The sequence below is a fragment of the Ambystoma mexicanum genome, chromosome 2q (assembly GCF_040938575.1).
Source record: "Ambystoma mexicanum isolate Mex_15411 chromosome 2q, UKY_AmexF1_1, whole genome shotgun sequence".
Classification (NCBI taxonomy): Eukaryota; Metazoa; Chordata; class Amphibia; order Caudata; family Ambystomatidae; genus Ambystoma; species Ambystoma mexicanum.
The window spans coordinates 422,419,911-422,442,013 of record NC_090924.1 but is presented as its reverse complement, the minus strand read 5'-3'; the positions used below and the strand labels follow the sequence as shown (position 1 = coordinate 422,442,013).

Sequence of the window (22,103 nt, the reverse complement as noted above, 5' to 3'; positions counted from 1 at the left end):
CTAGCGAATATTGGTAGTCAAGATCCTAACTTTCCACTGGCCCAACATTGGTCAGAGACACATCAAATGAATATTAAACAAGACATCAGATTCATTGGATTAAGGAAAATACAATTAGGAAAAAGAGAGGGAGAAAAGGAACTCCAACTAAGGCAAATGGAAGCCAGAATGATTTATCAAATGCAAGCTACTGAATTCGGCCTTTACTTGGACACCGAAATGGGGACCTGTTTTTAAATAATGAACTTAGAGATGTCTAAGAAATGAGACGGGATAAGACATAGATGTTGCATGATGATATATTGCTAACATAGCTTTTACCAAAGAAATTGAGAGATCATTTACCAAATCATAAGATATCAGAATCCAACACTGATGCAAATAATTAACAAAAACTTTATATATGACCCATTAGGATCATCAAGTTCTTGCAGCATTGTTGTTAGCAATTGTTAGAAGTATGTGCAGGGACCCTTTAAGAATTAGAAGGGCTGTAAAATATGGGAATCTATTCCCTATGCTTTATTTAGCGCCTATGTAGTTAGGATTATATCAAAATGTCTTATCATGGCACGCAATTGTAATATGAAAAAGAAATATCAAGACTATAAATATATATAAATTTACCTATGAGATTTTTATCTATTATTCCAATTATGGTTAATGGTGGTATGAATGATTCCATGTAACAGTAATTCCAATTAGACATGGTCAGGAGTAAATAAACACCTTCTATAACAGTGCTTAATTCTAATATGAAAACGTTTCAGAAATATCAGGATTATAAATATATATCAATTTACTTACAAGTCTTTATCTATTTTTGCAATCAGGGTTAATGGCGACGTGAATGATTTCATGTAAAAGTCACTCTTAATGGACCTTTCATCAGTGAGGTACTAGTCTGTTTACAAAAGATGCCTTCTCCAGTCACGTGATAATCTCACGTGATCTTGCCTTTTATCAACCCAATTTATATAAACGTAAGTGCATTTCATGATTTCTATTGTGCTTAAAAATTTACAAAAAATGTACGGAAATTAACTATTTGAAGGGCAATTTCGAAAGAAGTCCCTTATTTTCGTGAACTTTTGAGCAGTGAGAATAACAATGTGGGTCACATTATTTTGACCACATGTACAATATATAAATAGAATCCAAATGGCGACCGTGCTGCAAGAGTGCAGACGCTGGCCGCCATTATCAGAATGTGGACTCTGCAAGGTAAAATGCCATTCACAGCAATACTTTGATTTTAAAATCCTTCTTAGTGGAATCATGGACATACTTTGCCTTATATGATTAGAAGAATTGCGGCTGAGCTATCAGACAAATGTATACATTACCACCTGTTATTAACTAGCAAGCCTATCAAGGGCAAACAAAGGTGATCAACTCCTTGCGTTATCAAATGCTCCAAGAGGTATACTAGCTGTGCCAGCGAACCCTCCCGTTTGACTAAGTTGAATTCCAGGAACGTTAAATTACATTCTTAATGCTCATAACAAGGTATGAGGATTTAAAGGGATAGTGCTCTCAAACATTTTATTGGCTAAAAAGATGGCCCATATTCAAAAATATTTATAACAAATATTTTTAAACAAAGTTCCTATGTAAAGTCTTGAGCAAATGAGGCTCAAACTCAAACATTTCAAGCACTAGGAGGCATCCATTTTGTGAAATGGATGAGCCTCCTGTGCTTGTGTTCATTTCTGCCCTTCTGGCATTAATGAAGCAAAAGCCAGCCAGCTGTAATAAACAAAAGCTACGAGCAGGTGGCATTCGTTTCATTAGTGCCGGAGAGCAGAGATTAACACAAGCTGCTGCTGGTAGGTGTTTTAAATGTAATTCATTTTTTGAAAGCACTGCAAAATACATGCTGCGGTTTTCTTTCTAAGTCAGAAAGAAAACCTCAGCATTTATAACATTGTATTTATGTTTACTGTGGCTTCAGCTTTGAGTCTCCTGGGTTACCCCAACCTAGGTCGGGGAAACATAAATAGAACATTGTTGTATTTAAATATGCTGCGGTTTGCTTTCTACGTTTCCCGGAGCCTGAGAAACGTAGAAAGAAAACCGCAGCATTTAGAAATACAACAAAGTTGTATTTCTGACTGTGGCGGCTTCAGATTTGAGTCTCCTGGGCTCTCCCTTGTAGGGGGAGCCCAGGAGACTCAAAGCTGAAGCCACAGCAAAGCGAAAGCCGCCGCAGTCAGTAATACAACGCTGTTGTATTTATAATTGCAGCGCCTTTGCTTTTGCCTTTCATTTTACATTTTCTGTGCTTCCCTGGGGTTGTGAATCACCAAAAACGTAAAATGAAAGTGAAGGCAGCCTCCCAAGCTCATGTACAGCTCTGCTCTGGCTGCAGTAAGCAAAAGCTCCCATGTTTTTCATTATTGCCCATCTGTTGAGACAATAATATTTTTGAGCGCACTATTCATTTAAATAATACATGGGAAGTATGCTTGAACAGCAACAAAATATAAAAAAAATGTTTTGCAGCTATTTAAACCAGGTGATTAGAGTGTATCTGAAGAACACTTAGAGATCAATTAAAGAATACTGCGGACATTCATCAGACCCCTACACAAGTAATGTAAGTAGTATTTGGAATTATACTATATATGATTGTCAGGATCTAAATTATTACAACACATTAATTGAAAATTGGTGCAACCAATAACATGATGGTTTATTCTTTAATGAGATGCAATTGTAACATGTTAAAAAAACTACAGATTTTGAACTTAACACAGCTAAATATGAGTTGCAATTGATGTTGTTTCTTATAAGTAAGGACTGGAATAAGTACTAATTGGTTATTCTGTGTTTCCTCTCCTTCTAATCCTGCCTATCACCAACCCCAATTCTCTGTTTTGAACAGTATGAATTTTGTGTTATCACAATGACGATTATTTGTATTATTTTTTATTTATGTTGAAAAAACAAATTTCTAAAAAAAAGAGTTGTTCTTTGATCCTTTATTGATTACAATGTTTGATCAAATGTGGAATTTCAAATGATTACTTTATAGCAAATGTAACTATAGCATGGGTTTGAAAAAGGACTATAGCCGAAACACGTGTTAACCGATAAGGGCATAACCAATCAATGAGAGCAGAACTAATCAAATCTGTAATATGACCAATTTAACAGTGTTGTAAATATTTGGCGTACATCGAGGATACAACTACGTATAATTTTCTAGATGAAGGAAAGGGCACTCCTTCAGTGTATTCCAGAGTGCGACTAACATCACCACTCATTTTTGAACAACCAATTTTTGGTGCAAGAAGTCACCCCTAAAAACCACCACTGTTTTGGTTGTACAAATCCTCTGACTTAGTCATGATAGTCCACCTGCTGGACACAAAGGAGTAAACATCATATAAGACACCATCAAACATTCCTTCTGGTGGCCAAATTTAACCTCTGATATCCAAGACTACTCAGTGTCATGTTTGTTCGGCATTCAAGGTGAGACCCCTAAACATCATTTGATGGAAAGCTATTGGAACTGTAATTACTCATAAGCCCTTGACAGATTATATTCACTGATAATATCGTTGACCCACTGCATCTAAAGAAAACACTGTCTTAATGGTCATAATGGTTTCCTTTACCAAACTGGCAGAGGCCCTCATATATTTCTCAATTCTGGTCACTGCTTTGCAAATCTTTCGCAATTCAGCGGGCCTTATCACCAGGGTATCACGCTCAAACGAACAGCCAGACAGAACAGCTAACAGACTTTAAAACAATATCTTTACTGTTGTTCTTATGCAGCTTGTGGTTTGAGTTGTTGCCAAAAGCTGAAGAGTACAAGAAAAGAAAGGATAAGAAAAGCATACATTTCAAAACTCTCTGCATCACCCGTGGTGCCCACCATGAAAAAGCACATTATTCCTCACAGGGATGTTTCAGCACTACATGCCTCCCAGGACACAGTGGTCTAGTCATTCCACACTAATCCATGTTCCTAGCTCAAAATGGAAATTACAAAGTGATTCCTTTTTCTACTTTCTGGCTACCAATCTATGCAACACTGTACCTAAACATAGACACTGGAAGCAAAAACAGTTATATTCAGGAAACTGCTCAAGATATGGCTCCTCAAATAATTGAATTGGTAAACAACAATGAACCAAGAGCTACACAAGAAGGAAATCCTCATATATCCAGTCACATAAACCGCTGCAGACAACCACTCATCTGATATAGACTGGTCTCCCTGCGAGGAAAAACTGGTCCAGACCTCTATTAAACCTAGGAAAGTCCCTATAATCAAGAACAAGGAAGCGACCGAGCCCTTAGCCCACCTTTTCCTCCCCCTTCATCGTCCCCAACTAACACCTCACAATTTAAATCGTGTTGTCGTACACCTCTGTGACCATCAGATGACTCACAGGGTCTAGTGTACTTAACAAACTCTTAATGTGTCCTTCCTCTATCAAAAAAACACATGGCACCCAACAGTCCTTGAACTTTACAACCAGGGTCCACCCTTGTAGATGACTCATCCCAAAACATGCTTATAGCAGATTGGTGCTAGTTGATCGCTCTCGCCTTAGTAAATAGTTAGGAGTATGAAAGATGTATTGTCTTTCAATACAAATCTTGTTTGAATGGAATACATACCCCATCCAAAACACACAGTTTCCATACAGCACACGGGCAATGGGTGCTTACAACCTGCAATCACCAACATGACAGCCTTTTTCATCTGACTCATCCTCTCTGCCACTAACACCCCTTCTGCAAATCCTTTCCTCTTATGGAGTCACGTGCAGTGAGGCCACCATTATTGGCAGAAGGGCACTATACAGCTTACCTGAATCTGTGTACAATAATACAATTCATTCTGCAACGAAGTTCAGTCTGTTTTAATGTTCCCATGAATTAAATCCTGATGTTTTTCCATCTGCCACCTTTTCACAGACCGTTATTCCGTCATTAGATCACTTGCTGGCTTCCCTTCAGAAATGCCAGAAAGAAACCATAGAACACCCATGGGCATCTCATCTGGCCACCAGAAAATATAAAGCTAACAAACGCTGTGAAACGCCAACGTCAATGGTGGGTAGTTTAGTATGGTTGTCATCCTGCTACCTATGTCCTAGCTTGATGCATCCTAAACTACCTCCAAGATTGTACGGACCTTTTAAGATTACACCCAGTCACATTTGAACTCCATCTTCCCTCGGGTGTAAGAAGATACATCCTGTTTTTCATATTTCAAGTTTACCTTGAGTCTGTTATTGTGGGTTTCTGCAGGTCATCTTCTGCTGCAGTTCATTGTTGGTTAACATCGGCTCATATTCTGCTTTGCCTCCTTTCTTCCTGGGGCATCTGGGTCTCAAACCAGGAACTGAAACTCTCAGAGGCTGCCTCCTCTTGTGTCCGCTGGGGTGGGTAGCCACCATCGCTGCACCTGTGTGTAATCATTTCCCTGAATTTTCTCCATTGTTTTAGCTGTTCCTAAAGACTGTCACACTATTTCTTATGGGGAGTGTAACTTATTGGAAGACTCTTAAGGGTACTTCCCTGAACATTGGCATTTTTCCTGCATCCCCCTATCGTTCCTGGATCCCCTATCGTTCTTGGATCGTTCCAAGAGAACAACATTTTAGCTCATAGCCATGATTATTTTGTCTGTTCTATTTTTTTAAGTCTCTGCATTACCTCCTCTCTATGTAAATATGTGGTTATTTCATCTAACTGTGTGTTGTTTTGTATCACTGTATACAGGAGTATAATGGGACTTTATGGGTCTAGTACTATAAGACTAATTGTATCCTAATATTTGGAAGCCTTCTGGGCTTGGCTAAAGTTTTCAGGACTGCCTATGTCAAACCACTTCTAAAAAACACAGATGGACACCCTTCCAACCTTGGTCCTACCTCATACCTACCATGCTCAGACAAATTCTAGTAAGCTATGTGTACGGGCAAATCTTGGAGTATGTAGAGTCTAATAACTTCCTAGATTGCGCACAAGTTGGCTTTAGACCTATGAGAGGCACCTAATCAGCTGTAGTTTCCATGTTAGATAACCTCAAAATGGCAGCAGGCAACATCACTGCAACACTTGTACTCGCTGACATCTCAGCAGGCTTCGACACTGCTAACCACTGTACACTAAGTTGAAGACTAGAAGAAACCAGATTCAATAACACAATGTTAAATTTATGAGTTTGTTCCTAATGGACAGAATAGAAATCACCTGGCATGGATTAAGGCGCTATATAAATACAATAAATACAAATACAAATACCACACTTTCATTTTGAAAACATGATCCATTTGCTGTGGAGTCCCCCAGGGGTCAAGTGTTCCTATGCTTTTCTTCAAAATCTATATGCCTCCTTTAAAGAAGAGCATAACATCTCATGGGCTCACTTGTTAAAATTAAGCAGATTACATGCAAATCATACACAGAATGACATATGATAGAATCTCCAGCATCACCTTCAATGACTGCCACACACAAATGAATGAATGGATGATGGCCGACAACCAAAAACTCAACACAGACAAGTTAGAAATAATAATAATAATCACACCTAACACCACACCTGAAACACCTCTTCCATGACCTTTATAAATGGCTAGCTGATCTAAACCATCTAAAGTGATCAAGAAAAGATATTGATGGACAATGGACTCACACTGGACCCCTAAGTCAACGCAACAGTCAAAAAGTGCTTCTACCACCTCCACTCTATCCGATGGATTATTCCCTACTGCTCCTTCACACACAGAGTAGTCACCGCTATCTTCCTGATTCTTTCAAGAATTGACAGTGCAAACAGGACTTATCTAGGTAAACCTGACCACCTCACAAAGAAACTTCAAAGGATCCAAAACGGTGCAGCTGGACTCCAATTCAGATTTAAGAAGAATCCCCACTCACTACCAATCAGAAAGAGGATCTAGTTTAAGACCCTCTGCATTACCCACAGAGCATGTGAAGGACAAAGAGCAGAATTCTTCCCAAAAGATCTCTGTACAAACCTACCAGAGTCCTAGCATTGAGGAATGACATATTATTAGAAACCAGAGGATTTTGCATGGAAGCTCCACCTTTTACACTATGGCAGCAAACGCAAACATGCTAACAAGGGAAATCCACACTCTAAAGGACCACTTGACAATTAGGACAAGTCTAAAAGCCTAACTATTTAAAAGTTTAAACTACACGCATCAAGCAGTGAAAATGACACTTCTCAATAGTTCATCTTTCTTGTACCGACACACCCTAAGGGAGCACCATACCTGTCCCTAACCTTCTGCCTAGACCATACTGCGCGTCAGTCAAGAAACTTAAATGACGGAAGATATTGCATCAATGCACTGCAAAAACCCCCAGAGAATTCCTTACCTGCCTCCCCGAATATCTAAACCGCTACACAGGACATCTTCACGTATAAACTGCAACATGGCCAGTCATCAAGAAGGGATGGGGACCCCTCTCATCCGGGAATGTGGGGCCTACCAGTGTGGCAGCCACATTGAAAATTATACGACTCTCTATCACTGCATACCTCGACTCGACAAATGCTGGCTAGTCTTTATGTATCCTAGGGAACTACAGATACCGTCAATTCCAGCAGTAGACCAAAGGGAAATCAGGCCACAGGAACGTCTTGAGGGGTACCAAGTACCAGCGCACCCCGGCTGGTAGCTCATACAATGGAAACGCTGCATAGCATGGAAGAACCAACCAAACCAAGTGTATGCACATGTGCGGAGCACTGCCATCTGCTCCTTACAGCACCTGCAACCACATGCACCAAAGCTGCGAAACAACATTTTTGAAACACTGTCAGATACTTAAGACACATCACCTGCTTACTGGTACCAGAGCTGTGGGTGCCACGTAAACAAAGACAGCCATATAAAGGACTTCAACTCTCACACGAACTGGAGTTTTGATCATAGCTGGCTGCCATTGATTATCCAGGAAGGCAGGGAAGGCAGGGAAATATTGGCCCGAAGAAACCAGAATGGGAGAACCAATGCAGGCAGGAGTTGGATGAGATAAGTGACAACAGGAAGGTGTGGGCTGTTAGGATGATGTCAGAGAAGGAGGTGACGGTGGCAGCAGCAGGCCAAGAGACCAGAAGGAGGCAGGACACTGAAAAGGAGTATGGAAGCAGTTTACAGTGACTGCCATGGCCAGCCTGATTAACTAACAAAGGCTCAATGGATCCACCCTGCTCTTTGTTGAGCCCTGCCGCTGGTAGCAGCTATTAACATACACATAGATTGTATTTCAAACAATCCCACATGGGGCCTGGCTGCAGAGGTTAACAAAGGAAAAACAACAGAAATTTGGAAAGAAGGTAAAGAGGAATCAAAAAAATGATATATTTATTCAATTTTCAGTTATTTTGATATTGCTGTGTTATGCTGGCTTTGACACAACAAAGTAAAAACAGATGAACAACATACACAATTACCCAAACCATATAGCATATATAAATTGCAATGTGCACAAGGTGTGCAGAAAGTGCCTACCCCAAGGCTGGGGAGGAGAAATAGAGAAAAGTATTTAGAAAAAAATCAACAACCTTTGATTTCTATTAATTGAGGATAAATGAAGAATTTCCCAATTGCTTTACACTGTAGCATAAGAGATTAATTAATTCCTGGGAAACAACAATTTTACATACATAACAGTCATCAAATATATTTTGACATTATGCAAAGGTCTGTCATACATCACAGAAACACAAGAAGATCTTAGAACAACAACAAGTCTACTGGGTGACACAATCTGAAATTACATTGACTTCAAACAATTGAATATCTTGAGCGCTACAGAAGCGAGTGTCACAACTTTCCTTTCTTCCTAGTATCAACAAAGTCCCAAACATCGGCTGGGATAGTTTTCATCAGAACTTGCTGCATGATTGCAGTGAAAGTACATGGTTCACTAAGGGCTTCAATGCCTGATCAACGAAAGGAACAATGTATGATTATCAAAAATGATCGTATGTGGATTGGAGATTCCAATAGGACAGATGACAATGGGCCTCATTATGACCCAGGCGGAGTCTGGCCGGTGTCCGCCATGGCGGAATGGGGAATTACCACCCCATTCCGAGGTTGGGGGGGCGGTAATTCCCCATGCCGCCATGGCCCTTCCCCATTCCCATTTTTGCCCCATAGGGCTCAATGGGAATGGGGAAGGCGCTAAGTACAGCGCTGCAAATTGCGGCACCGTACTTAGCACCAAGGTCCCTTTGCGGATCCCTACTTTAACGGCTCGTAAAACAAGCCGTTAAGGTCGGGTCTCGCAAAGGGACCTCGTAATTAGGCGCTAATAGGTTAACGGCGCCGCAGCCTTTTACGGCGCCGTTAACCCATTAGCGCCTGGGTCGTAATGAGGCCCAATGACTCTTAATGGTGTGAAGACGTCAGATGGAGGCACAATTCAGCAAAAGGCCTGTGCCGTGTTAGCATTCGGACCAGGTTAACAAAGGAGACTGGAAACCCCAACAACCATACATATTTAACTATGTCAACCTGAAGCCAGCTCCCGCCTTCAGTATTATTGACAGTGAGCTTACATGTCTGGGACAACGTATTTACAGTAGTCCCCCCCAATTATGGAGGCCCTATTCATAAGGTACGGGAATGCGGTTTGCAGGTGTCAGAGAGTTTGTTCTTGCTGCAGCTTCAAGGGAAACCTGCCACTTTAACCAGGAACCACTAAGTGATCCATAAACCAGGGAGACTCTTTGATCAACAACAGACAGGAAGATGGGTCGGACATAGTATCACATGTTTGAAAGACCAAAGGAAATATCGAGACTTAGTACCACCAAAATGAAATACACCAATCACGAGTTCAGAGTTATAAGTATACTTTTTAATCAAAATACAGATAAATATCTGGCTCTCATAATCATTAAAAGTGTGTTATTATGATAACCCCCTCTGTGTTGGAGGTCTCGAGGAGGAGGAGTGTGCAGATGCACATAAGGCAGAGGCACAGTGGAGATACTTACAATTGGTAATAAATCATCAAGCGGATGCAAACTTTCTAGATACCAAAACCCAAATGAAAATACGATGACTAAACAAACTGCTATTTTGACCAGTAAACTTTTGGTCCTTGGGGACCATAACCCTTGATGGGCAGAGTCATCATCAGAAAAGTGACCAATATTTATTTTCATACAAGTGGCTTTAAAATTGGGCATTGTTTCTGAGAGTCCGTTAAGAAGCCTCTTCGTTAGGCTTTTTTAGTTAATTCGTCGGTGGCTCCTGACCACGTGGCCTATGTTGATTGAAGGTGACTTATTTATTTTCAGCAGAAGAGTGACGAGGGACTGGCTCAACGATGGTCTCTTGTAGGCACAGCCGATGCTGTTCTGAAAGTTTGATTCCATGCTCACAAATCGTACATTAAGACTCCAGGTACAGTGTGACTTGCCAACAGAGTGTTGTCGTTTCCTGAAGGCAATAAAGACAATGAGGAAGGAGAAGCAAGATTGCTTGATGGTGAAGATGAATTTGATGAAAAGAAGCAACAATATCCCCAGGCCCCATGGGCTTAGGAAGGTCTTTCGTAGACAAATCAGTCGTCTCCCCAGGTCCCACAGGCTGAGGAAGGTTTTCCGGGACACCTTTGGTGTCGATTATAGCATGCTCATTGTGAGCATCAAGATCACAATTCCCTTCTCCTTGTCTTTGTTGTAGACCAGAGGAAAAGGGATCCTCTTTACGTGCGTCGCATGGATCCAGTTCTTCTTGTCAGTCTCTCGAACGGCAGTCTGTGTGGCCAAGAGGACTTGATGTGGTCCTCTCCAGCGATGTGCGAGACAGGAGACTCTTTTAAGGATTTTAGTAGAACCCAGTCACCAGGTCGAAGTCGATGACCTGGACCCTCGTATTTTACTGGGAGGGCTTCTCTCACCTGTTGATGAATCAAATACAATTCTTGAGTTAACTCGTCACAATATTCAGAAAGAAGTACATGCTCAATATCCTTCAATAATTTGGGTCTCGGCATCTTCCATATATTGGCTGGTCTCCCCATGACAATTTCATAAGGAGAGAGACCTGTCTTTGATTGTGCAGTCATCCGCATAAAAAAGTTAGGCTATTGGTAAGGCATATGGCCATTTCAAGTTGCTATGAGCACAAACATTCACAATCTTGTTTTTCAATTCGCCGTTATGGCATTCTATAAATCCGGCACTCTGAGCATGCCTGGCTGAATGAAACCGTTTATCAATCTGTAATCCCGTGCATACTTGCAGGATGACAGCAGCGATAAAATGTGGACCATTATCAGACCATATGACTTTCGGCAAGCCAAACCTAGGAAAATATTCCTTAAGCATGACTTTCGCCATTGACATTGCTTTGGCATCTCTTAGAGGAAAAGCTTCAACCCATTTTCTAAAAGCGCAGATGACTAACAAAACGTATTTATACTTTTGACAATGCTCTATTTCGATAAAGTCAAAATGTATGACCTCAAACGGCATGGAGGGGGGACCAAAACTACCCTTTGTTGTCGGTGTTCCTTTGCCAATATTATGCTGTAGGCATACCATGCAACCTTGGACAAGACACTCAGCAGTCTTTGGAATATTTACATTAACCCAGGCAGGTTCTAATAGTTTGCAAATCTTTTTGGCACATATATGAGTTGGACCATGAGCCATCGTAACCATAGGGGTGACATGAGCATTGGGTAGCATCCATTTTTGCTTTTCACTATCTATCCAACAACCCTCATCATCTAAACTTGCTGGACCCTCAGCCCACTGTTTAATTTCATCTGGAGTAGCATCAGCCTGACTTTCTTTTATGCAACCAATTCCTTCATCTATCACACAAGTGTTAGTGATCCCTTTTGTTGGGTCTATCACATACATTTTGGAATGAAAATTGGTGGCGGTTGTTTGGAAATTCTGTCAGCAAAAGCATTTCCTTTTCCCACCTCGTCTGTTATTTTCTGATGCTCGGCACATTTCATTATCGCTAAATGTGTAGGAAGCGCAAGTGCTGAAAGTAGCTGAACTATTAGAGTGCCATGCTGTATCTTAATTCCATGCAAGGTCAAGAAACCTCTCTCAGCCCATAATTGACCAAAGTTGTGAACTACCACAAAGGCATACTGGCTGTCCGTATATATGTTCACACTAAGCCCCTCCGAATGTTTACGAATCGACACAATAATCCCTGCAACCTGCGCAGAATTATGCGCAATTCGTTTGGTCTTCACTATAGTGCTTAATGTAGTGATTGCTTAAGCAGCAGCGGATGTACCATCCGGAAGCTTGAAGCAGGAGTCATCGTAAAACAGCTCACCTTGTGGATTCTTTAAAGGTGTATCGCCTAGGTCAATTCTGCCCTTAGTCTCTTGTTCTGTGGTTTAGAGGCAGTCATGTGAAATTTTGTCACTGCAATCAGTTTCTTGTGAAAAAGGCAATAGTTCGGCCGGATTTAATGAGCAACATCTCTTAATTTGGATATGCAGTGCAAATAGAATCAGCTTGTACCTAGTCAGTCCTGCTGGTGTGAGATGTTGCATCTGTGGTCTGTTTAATAGAACGTCTATAGAGTGAGGTACCATCACAGTTAAAGAGTGAGCCAGAAACATACCCTCACTTTGTTTTACAGATGCAGCAACAGCCAAAGCACACCCATCACATTCATGCACATACAACACAAAGGCCTTTTTGTAATTTGTTGTGCCCAAAACTGGCGCTGAACACAACGCAGTCTTGAGCAGATCAAAAGCTTTCTGGCAATCCATGTTCCACAATAAAGGCAAAGAAATGCGCTTCTGTGTCAATGCCAACATAGGTTTATCATTAGTGAAACATTTGGGATCCACTGTCTAAAGTATGAAGCCATACCTATTAAGGCTCTGACCTCTTTCTGTGTATTTGGGACGGACATGCTAGAGATTCTTTGTATACGTTCAGGTGTCAGTCTTCTTCCCTCCTTACACAGGAGGTAGCGTAAATAGGCGACCTAATGCTGACAATACTGAAACTTTTTTAATGAAGCCTTATGCCCATGTTCTGCTAAATGAATAAGCAGCAACACGGTGCCCTCCTTGCAAGCAACTTTGGAATCATCAGCTAGAAGCAAATTGTCTACATACTGTAACAACATGCAAGAAGAAGGTAACTCAAGTGTATCAAGCTGTTCCTTCAATGCTCTACTATAAATGCTTGGACTCTCAGTGTACCCTTGTGGCACACAAGTAAATGTAAACGAGCATCCTCCTAGGGTGAACGTGAACAAATAACTACTGTCAACATGTACAGTAATACTGAAAAATGCATTCTTTAAATCCACAACACTAATATTAGTAGCTGAGGCTGCAATCATAGTCAATATTGTAGTAATATCAGGTACAATTGGAAACTTTGTGGCAGCAACCTTATTAATAGCGCGCAAGTCAATAATGAAGCAAAAAGGAATCACATTATACCCTTTCTTATACAGAATCGGACTATTACACTCTCTCCCTGAAATTTCCTCAATCACACCTATGTGTACAAAATCAGAAATAATGCCCTTCAAAGCCTGCTCACCTTCAACTGAAATCTTATATGCTGTAATTTAACACCTAGTTTCAACACAATTTTAACCAGTTCAATTTGTAAAATGTCAACGTCATTGTCATTAACTGCCCATAGACATGTCAGAGCCTTATTCAAATCGGGTGGTAAAGGTCTAGACAAAAATTGTGGAATGGAAGTTTGTTGAGGCGAAATCGTTAAATACACTCTATCCGGAGAACAGTGAATTACAGCATTCAATTCTTTCAACAAATTCAATTCCAACTAATTTTCACCACAATTTGTTGTCAAAAGAAATGGACATAAATCAATAAATGGCCCAAGTGAAATTGGTCCCAGCTGAGAGACTGGACTAACCACTGGCGTGCCAGACAACCCTACAAAAATGTTTTTCTGCCCTGACAGGGGAATATTTGGAACCTGTGAATAATCAATAGCACACTTCTGTGCTCCTGTAGCTATCAAAAATAGATGCTCTCTATTCCCCACCTTCATTTCAATGTAGGGCCCTTCCTGATCGACGGAAATAGGTACTGGTTCCAGTCTCTCCTTCGGGCTGCCCTAGAGGAACAGTATGTCATCAAATGCAAGATCCTCATAAAAATAGACAGTCAAAGGATTATCGAAAATGTTCCCACTATTAACACTATGTTGCTGACTATCCTGTGAAGATGACTGTTGATTCTGAGTGAACTGACTTCTACCAGGACTACCTATCCCAGGACTGCTTCTGGATCATCTATCCATGACACCATATGTGCTTTTCGATCTCTGCTGAAGGATCGGGCATTGTGCTCACCAATGACCTTCCTGTCTACAATAGGCACATTGGTTCATGTGTACAGGACCCAGTTGTGCATTACTCTGTGGTGTAAATTGGCATCTAAACTGTGCATTCCCACCCCTGGCTCCTCTAGCAATCTGCTGCAACAGTACTCTAGTTTTCAAGTCTCCCATCTTCTTTTCCATCCTCTCCTCTTTATTAACGCTATTTCATAGTACTGAGCCATATGTAAAACTTCAGATTGAGATTTTGCTTGCCAAGCGCTTTCAGAAGTCATTATCTATGATTGAATTTCAGGCAATAATCTGGGTACAAACTTGTCTTGAAATAGCCTTTTCCCTGAATCCGTACTCAAATCTTGACCACTAAAGTCTAAAAATACTTGCTCAAATCTATTAAAATACTCAGTTGCACCCTCTGACTACAATTGTACACAAACTGCAAGCTTGTCCCATATGATTCTTTTCTCGGGAACCAGAGTTTTTAATTTAGCTACTATTCTGTCTGGCAACATTAGTATCACCTGTGGCAGTTTCTCACCAGCATTCCTATCCCCATCTATTTGCACCAAGTTAACCCATGTATCCCCCATCCCTGCCTGATCATCTATCTTTCTAATCTGTTTTCATAAATCAGCAGGAAGGATCACGGTAAACAGCAAATCTACATGCCAGACAGATTCAATTTCTTTATAAAAATCCTGTTGGATTCTTCCTCATGTCTGGAATTGTTTGTCTAATGGTATTCACTTCCTGTCTAGAAAATGGGACATGAACAAACTGTCGTAGGAACCTCTCTCATTGGCAATTGAAAAATAGGCAATTCTGAACGCTTATTAAGCAACAAAGCTAAATCAAGTGACAAAGTAGTCAAAGAAGTATCGGGTGAAAATGCTCTCTTATAAATGACCATCAAATCTGTGGGACAACAAACCTTTCTCTTCATAAACTCAGCTAGTAGATACTCTACCATCACCTGTAGCACTTTCTTTTGAATTGCCGGAGCATACTGACTAAACGTGTCATGCACTTCAATGGGAGAAATTGAAACATCCAAAATCCATCTTAGAGCGTCTCTTGTGCAAACGCGCATTTCTTCACTCATAGGTTTCAATGGAGGAAGAAATTGCTTCTACATATATGAGGCTTCGAGTCTATTACCAGCTAATTTATCTTCCTGTAACCGATCTAGCTCCCTTTTAAACTCAGATACCTTCTCAACATGCTCATGTACTTTCTCTGCAGTGTCCCTTGAGCGGGCAAGGACATTCAAATCCCTCAACCCCTGTGGGACATTCATGTCAGTCAAATCACTCCAAATATCAGCCAAATGCGTTCCCATCCCCTCTATCAAAATAGTCTGTTCAGGAATATTTTCTTGGACAGAAATTGCAACTAAAACAGCTGATTCTTTACCTTCTTCTATATATTTCTTAGCCCATGTATGCAATTCTCTTTTTCTAGCTTTAGATACTGTACCACGAGTCACTATTATTGAATCAGCTAACGTCCCTTCAACCACTAGAAGTGGACCAGAACCACTTGGAAAAGAAAGTTCAGACAAATCTTGTACAATAGGTAGCGCAGACACTAGCTGGCGGTGGGGACAGAATTAAGGGAACGGCAACTGTCTGTAAGGGTGGAGATACAGGATGAGGAACAACAACAGGAAAAGGAACAACAACAGCAAGAGGAACAAAAGCAGGAGGAGGAGGAACAACAACGGAAGGAGGCGCAACAGTGGGGGAGGCACATAGGGAGGAGTTACAGTTGCAACAGTTCTACGTTCATTCAACAGTTTGTTAATCAGTTCATCTGGGGTATGAAAATCCTGAGACGGCTATATCTTCTGCACATCAAGTGAAAAAGCCCTATCCATACTTCTAATGGATTCAGACTGCTTCTGTTTGATCATACGATAGTGTTTTTTCAGCATTAGTCTTGTGCCTACATGCATGCTTTTCTTTACTTCTAAGTTGCTGCATAGCTTCCTTTCTCCAATCTTTAATTGCATCAAATGCTGCAGGTCTAGCCTTTTTGTTCAACAATATAGATTCTAAATATTCTAAACGAGCAATTTCAAAACTACCATGAACTGGCCACTGAAGTTCGGAAACATGTCTAGTTTGTCTGTGCCAAATATCATTAAATACAATACTATTTATGCCGTACTTACAGTAGATTAAACAAGCTGGCGACACAACGGGTGGTGTCGGTTGGCCTTGTCCCAAAGACTGTCTATCTATGTAGAATAATCCCCTGAAACAGGATGACAATTTCCCAGGCATGTCATATTACTGGTGTTACCTGGCGTCATTTGTACTCGCAAGTGCAAATCTGCAACCAATATCAGCATTCTTAGGAATCGGGCACGACTCACCTTATTTCAAAACAAAGGAGGTCCGATGGGATTACAAAGGATAGTCATGGTTGGAGATTTCAGCAAAGAGCCCACCTCGATATGGGGACCCTTGTCAAGATGTCCTCTTGAACCGCTTGCTCACCGTCCAGGGATCGGATCGTGCAGTACTGTCGAGGTGTCACGTCTCATACAAGGGGCCCCTTCACTCTCCGATCCCGGTCCGATAGCCGCGTCTCCTCGTTCAGTGAGGTGACATCAATCTTGAGGGTCCTTATTGGGCGTCATCTGAAAGACCAAAGGAAATATCGAGGATTAGTACCACCAAAATGAAATACGCCAATCACGAGTTCAAAGTTATAAGTATACTTTTTAATCAAAGTACAGATAGCTATCTGGCTCTCAAGCGCCTCACAGTGTGTATCAGCAGACACCATGAGGGGAGAAAGTGCTGGACATCACAAAGCATACATTATTTATACACAGTCCCGGTCATTGTCCAGCCCTTCTCCAAACTAATAAGTTACAAAAAGGTTTCATGCCCCATTCACATGACAAATATGACAATACTGTCTTTAAATACTTCAAATGTTTTCCAGTCTACACAATACAATGGTTACAACTTTGTTCTGTTTGGTCATGTTCGTTCTCGAGCTTAAAGTAAATCCAGTTTCAGGAAACAAATTCAATGGGTTTCTGCAAAGGCAGATAGTTTTAGTTGTCCAACATTCAGTTCCAGTGTTTGTATAAGGATGAAGCTATTGGTGCAGCCAACACTTGAATTGAGGTTCAATTTACCTCCAAGGTTTCTTAGCACAAGACAAACATTCTGCTCTCAGCAGCCTCAATGTTGACATAGTTCAAAGTTCATTTAGCCCTGCTGCAGCCAAAAACACAGTTTAACATTTTAGGACAGAAAGCAGGAGTTAGAATCAAAATGGCAGATGGTTCTAAAATGGCGGCGAAGTCAACTCTATTCAGGTCTGTTTAAACACGGTTTTCACTACAAATGCACTCAGGCCAATGTTCATAATCAGACGATGTAATGCAAATATATTTTGACATGTTTTCACCCTTTTGCCTTTCCTGTTGCAATGCACTATGGTTATGATCTCATGCATACAGGAAACTGTTGCTGGGGACCCCAGGATTGGTTCATTGAGGCGTGCTTAGCTTACACAATCACTGTGGCCCACTTGACTTTAAAAGAAAGATGAGCCCCTCTTTTGGCAGATCATCTGAAGACTTTGCAAGGAATAGCAAGAAGAACTCATCATTGGACCCTGGCTGAAGGTACAGTCTGCCTTACATCTTCCGCCAGTGAAGGAAGGTCAGGACCTCCAATGATTACCGAGGCAACTTTGAGACATCCACCTTCTAGCAGTACAGACCAGTCAGACGCTTTCCCACTCTGTATTTTCAGACGGGATGGGAGCTCTTTGCCTGCCACTCGAGCACCACTACCCAGGGCTCCAACTCTCATCTTTGTCACAATACCTTCCTGCTTCTTTTAATCTACTCCATTTACATTTTGAACAAAGCCTGGATTTCCCAACCTTGTCTCCATCGGGGCCCCGGGGCCTGAGGGCGTTGTCACTGTTTCTGGCTCCTGATGACCTCGGTATGCGGGCTGGACTTCCTAAAAGATCTGACTATATGTGACATGGGTATGAGGCGCATACCAATGTCTGAGCCTTTAATATCCTAGATCTCGTCTTCACCCATCTCTGCCGAAGAGCAATGGTGGGATCACGTTTGGAAAACAGACTGCCTTGCATTGCAAACATTGCTGCAAGAAGCGAAACGCAAGAGGAAAGAAGGGTGCTCTTAAAGACCGTTATTGCAGATGACAATTATTTATATGCATTCAGTACCTCGGCTAAGGCTAGGGAAAAGATGGCATCTGTGCAATTACAAAAACAAAATACATATCACCTCACAAGACGAACCTACAATCTTTTGACCTGTAGACAAAGACGTTATCCATTGCGCCACTGATCCCTATCCTATCGGTGGGCACGTTCCACTATAAACATTTTATAGCACAGGGAGCAAACACCTCAATCCATCACTTGGAGCTGCTATGGCGTATTCCCCAGCTGTGACTTGAATCCATGTGTTGGTAGTGGGCCTGGGTGACACTTCTCCTGCCACATGACACACTGGCTGAAAACAAATATGCTTTGTGTGTTTGTGTGGACAGGCAGGCAGCTTGCTGCTATCTGTCCAGGTCTGGATCAGGTGAAGAACACAAAACGAAAAAAGAAATTGGTGCCGAAAGTAGCCCAAAAATAGCCCAAGTGCAGTGAAATAGCCCAAAGTTACCCAACAAGGCAAATCACTATGTGGCTGTGAAATGGAAAGCCCAGACAACGTGCTTTTTACAAAGCTGATGATTGGAGAAATTCTTGCTAGGGAGCTCCTCATTTGGTAGTCCAGTGGCAGAGTTTGGTAAAATAGTTTTAGTGAGTTGGCTATTTCATTCCATGGCATTGCTTGTTGCTATGCCAACCAGATAGTCTCATTTCAGAACCCCATTCCCCCCTTCTCTCTCTCTATTTATAACAATTGTTTTGGCAAATGTGTGGCTTGCTCCACAAAGATTTTTGTCAAAACAAAAAACGTGAGCAGCGCGGATTGGCTGTGACAACAGTTGATTTATTTGTGTGCACTTCGTGTTCACAGTCCATAAAAAAAAATGATTCACACCAATAAAATAAGAGCATGCTTTAACTGAATTGCGTGAGGCAGCCGAAGTGAAACATTTTTCTAGCATGCTATTATTGTGTTATTTCGCAACGTTCATGTGTTTATTCTATTGTAAAAACATATTTACAGAGATAGAAGATGAAAAAGCAAAAAAAAAAATATCTTGTCAAAATGGCAATGTTGAATACATGGGAGCATCCTTTTAGTCCCACACACTCGCTTCAGTGAGTTGGCAGCTTCAAGGTCCCCTGATGTTTGAAAGTCCAAGAGCAGCCCACACATTATCAAAAAGAGGCCCAGATTGTTATCAGACTCATTCAACCATGGGCTGAATGTGCCCAAAGAAGTCAATCCAAGCCTTTTTCCTGCTGTTACTTTCAACAGAGGTAGTTATGAGCTGTATTTTGAACAACCGGATTGTCTGCCCACCTCTAAACATTCCAATTACTGTCCTAATATTTACAAAACAATAGGTTTGCAGATGACTTTTGTCAGAGCTCTTTTCACTTGCTTGTTTCGCAAGCTATAGATAAAAGGGTTAAGCATGGGGGTGACAACAGTGTACATCACAGTCACAACCTTGTCTTTTTCAAGCGAGTAGCTGGAGGTTGGGCGGATGTAGGTGAAAAGGATTGTACCGTAGTACAAAGAAACAGTGATGAGGTGCGAGGAGCAGGTGGAGAAGGCCTTGCGCCTTCCCTCACTTGAGTGGATCTTTATGATGGAGGCGATTATATGGACATAGGACACCACCACAGAGAGAATGCAAACCATAGCTATGGAGGCGGCTTCGACGAGGAGCAAGAGCTCATTGGTGGAAGTGTCAGAGCAGGACACCTTCAGCAAGGGTGGGATGTCACAGAAAAACTGCTGGATCTGGTTAGCACTGCAGAAAGAGAGCAATGATATTGTCACACTGTGCAGCATGGAATTGAGAAGACCAGTCATCCAGCAACCACACGTCAACAGAAAACAGGTTCTCCTGCTCATAAGCACAATGTAGCGCAGGGGGTTGCAGATGGCCACGTATCTGTCATAGGCCATCACCCCCAGCAGGATGCTCTCCATCCCAGCAAATAAAACAAAGAAGAACAGCTGTGTCATGCACTGTGCAAAGGTAATGGTCTTCCTCTCTGAGTTGATGTTGATCAAAAGCTTGGGAACGATCACTGTTATGAGGCAAAGGTCCACGAATGACATGTTCCTTATGAAGAAATACATGGGGGTGTGAAGCTGTGAGTCAGCAGTAATGACTGCTATGATGGTACCATTCCCCAGAAGCCCAACCATGTAGAAGGCCAGGAATAGGATGAATAGTGTTGTCTGTAGTTCAGGAAGGTCTGATAGGCCCAGGAGGATACATTCAGTCACCTTTGTCAAGTTCTGGGAAACCATTTCTATTCCGTAGTGCCTGTAGGAGAAATGAGAGGTCCATCCTAAGAACAGCAATAACAAATCAGTGATGGGTAGTGAGTGACAGAGATACTTTGTAAATGCAATCTGGTGTTTCCAAAGCATCCATTAACAAAAACCTATTAAAAGGCTTGGTTTTAAAACTCAACTTCAGTCTATTCCCAAATCCCTGTCATACCACATGTTCAATTTATGCAGTTTTTTTCATTTAGATGCAAATGTTCACCCGCTCACGCACTCGCTCACTAGCTCATGTATCCGATTAACCAGAAAAGGCACAACATTTCCATCTTTCTATTTAATATATTATTCATCTAGTTAGAGCATTCATTAAATCAAAAGAGTTGTGGGTGCTTCTAGAGAAATTAAGGGCTCTGGTGCATCATGCTTGACTAGTAGACAATTAAAGATGATGGCCATAAAGTGGGTGCCTAGGGGGATACAGCATGAAGTAATGTTATTAAACATCCTCATACAACAGAATATTTAATGATTGGTTATACATCCTTTATTCTCTCTTCCCAGTGTCAGCTAGAGAGATTGATAAGTGACAAAATAGCCTTCCTCCCGAAGAACTCAGGTTACCTTGTAGATGTAGTTCATCTTCTGTGCCAACATTAGGGATACAAACTAGTGAGGCATATTACTAGAGCCAGTGAATGTGACCACATTACTTGAATAGACTGGTAATCCAACGCCCTATATGCTTTAAACCATGGCATATTCAAAAGAAAATAAGCGGTTAATTTGAGGAGCTGGCACACCTACAAAAAGCTGCAAATACCCACATTGCGAAAGTCGAAACACAGAAGCAATACTTTTACTGGACTAAAGGGTTGCAACAAATTTCCAAAACAGTTATGGAGCATCTCCATTTTTTAAAGTACAAAAATGATTATGGAATGCGAAAAAGAAAGATGTGGAATGGGATCGTATTAAAAACATCGAGATTTTGAATGCACTGTACATCAATTAGCATTTTGATCTGGGGAAGCCTCAGAGCTATTTGATAAAACATTGTAATGAGGATCTCGGCATTTCATCATGTATGTAAGATTTAATGTACCCCCTACTCTTGGCTATTGGCTATGTGGGAACATGCCAAGGTATTCCTTGTGAAGAGAGGAAGTGTACACTATGTAATATCGAGTATGAGACTGGCAGACATATTGCACTGGAACATTTTTATTTAAAGGGATATAAGAACTATGCCACTCCAATAGAGCAAGAACCTACTGATCAATTTTGGGCATGCATATATATGAAGACTCTTTGGTC

General features: G+C 41.3%; 1 protein-coding gene across 1 annotated transcript in view; it reads right to left on the bottom strand.

Annotated features, from left to right (window-relative positions):
• Positions 1–20,807, bottom strand: part of LOC138568747 (olfactory receptor 5F1-like) — a 169,469-nt gene extending 148,662 nt beyond the window's left edge. The window contains exons 1-2 of the mRNA XM_069646532.1: positions 19,896–20,807; positions 16,226–16,319 (exon numbers count right to left, since the gene is read on the bottom strand). Coding sequence (XP_069502633.1) covers positions 16,226–16,319; positions 19,896–20,807 — 1,006 coding nt within the window. The remainder of the gene's footprint in view (positions 1–16,225; positions 16,320–19,895) is intronic.
• Between the last annotated feature and the right edge of the window lie 1,296 nt (positions 20,808–22,103).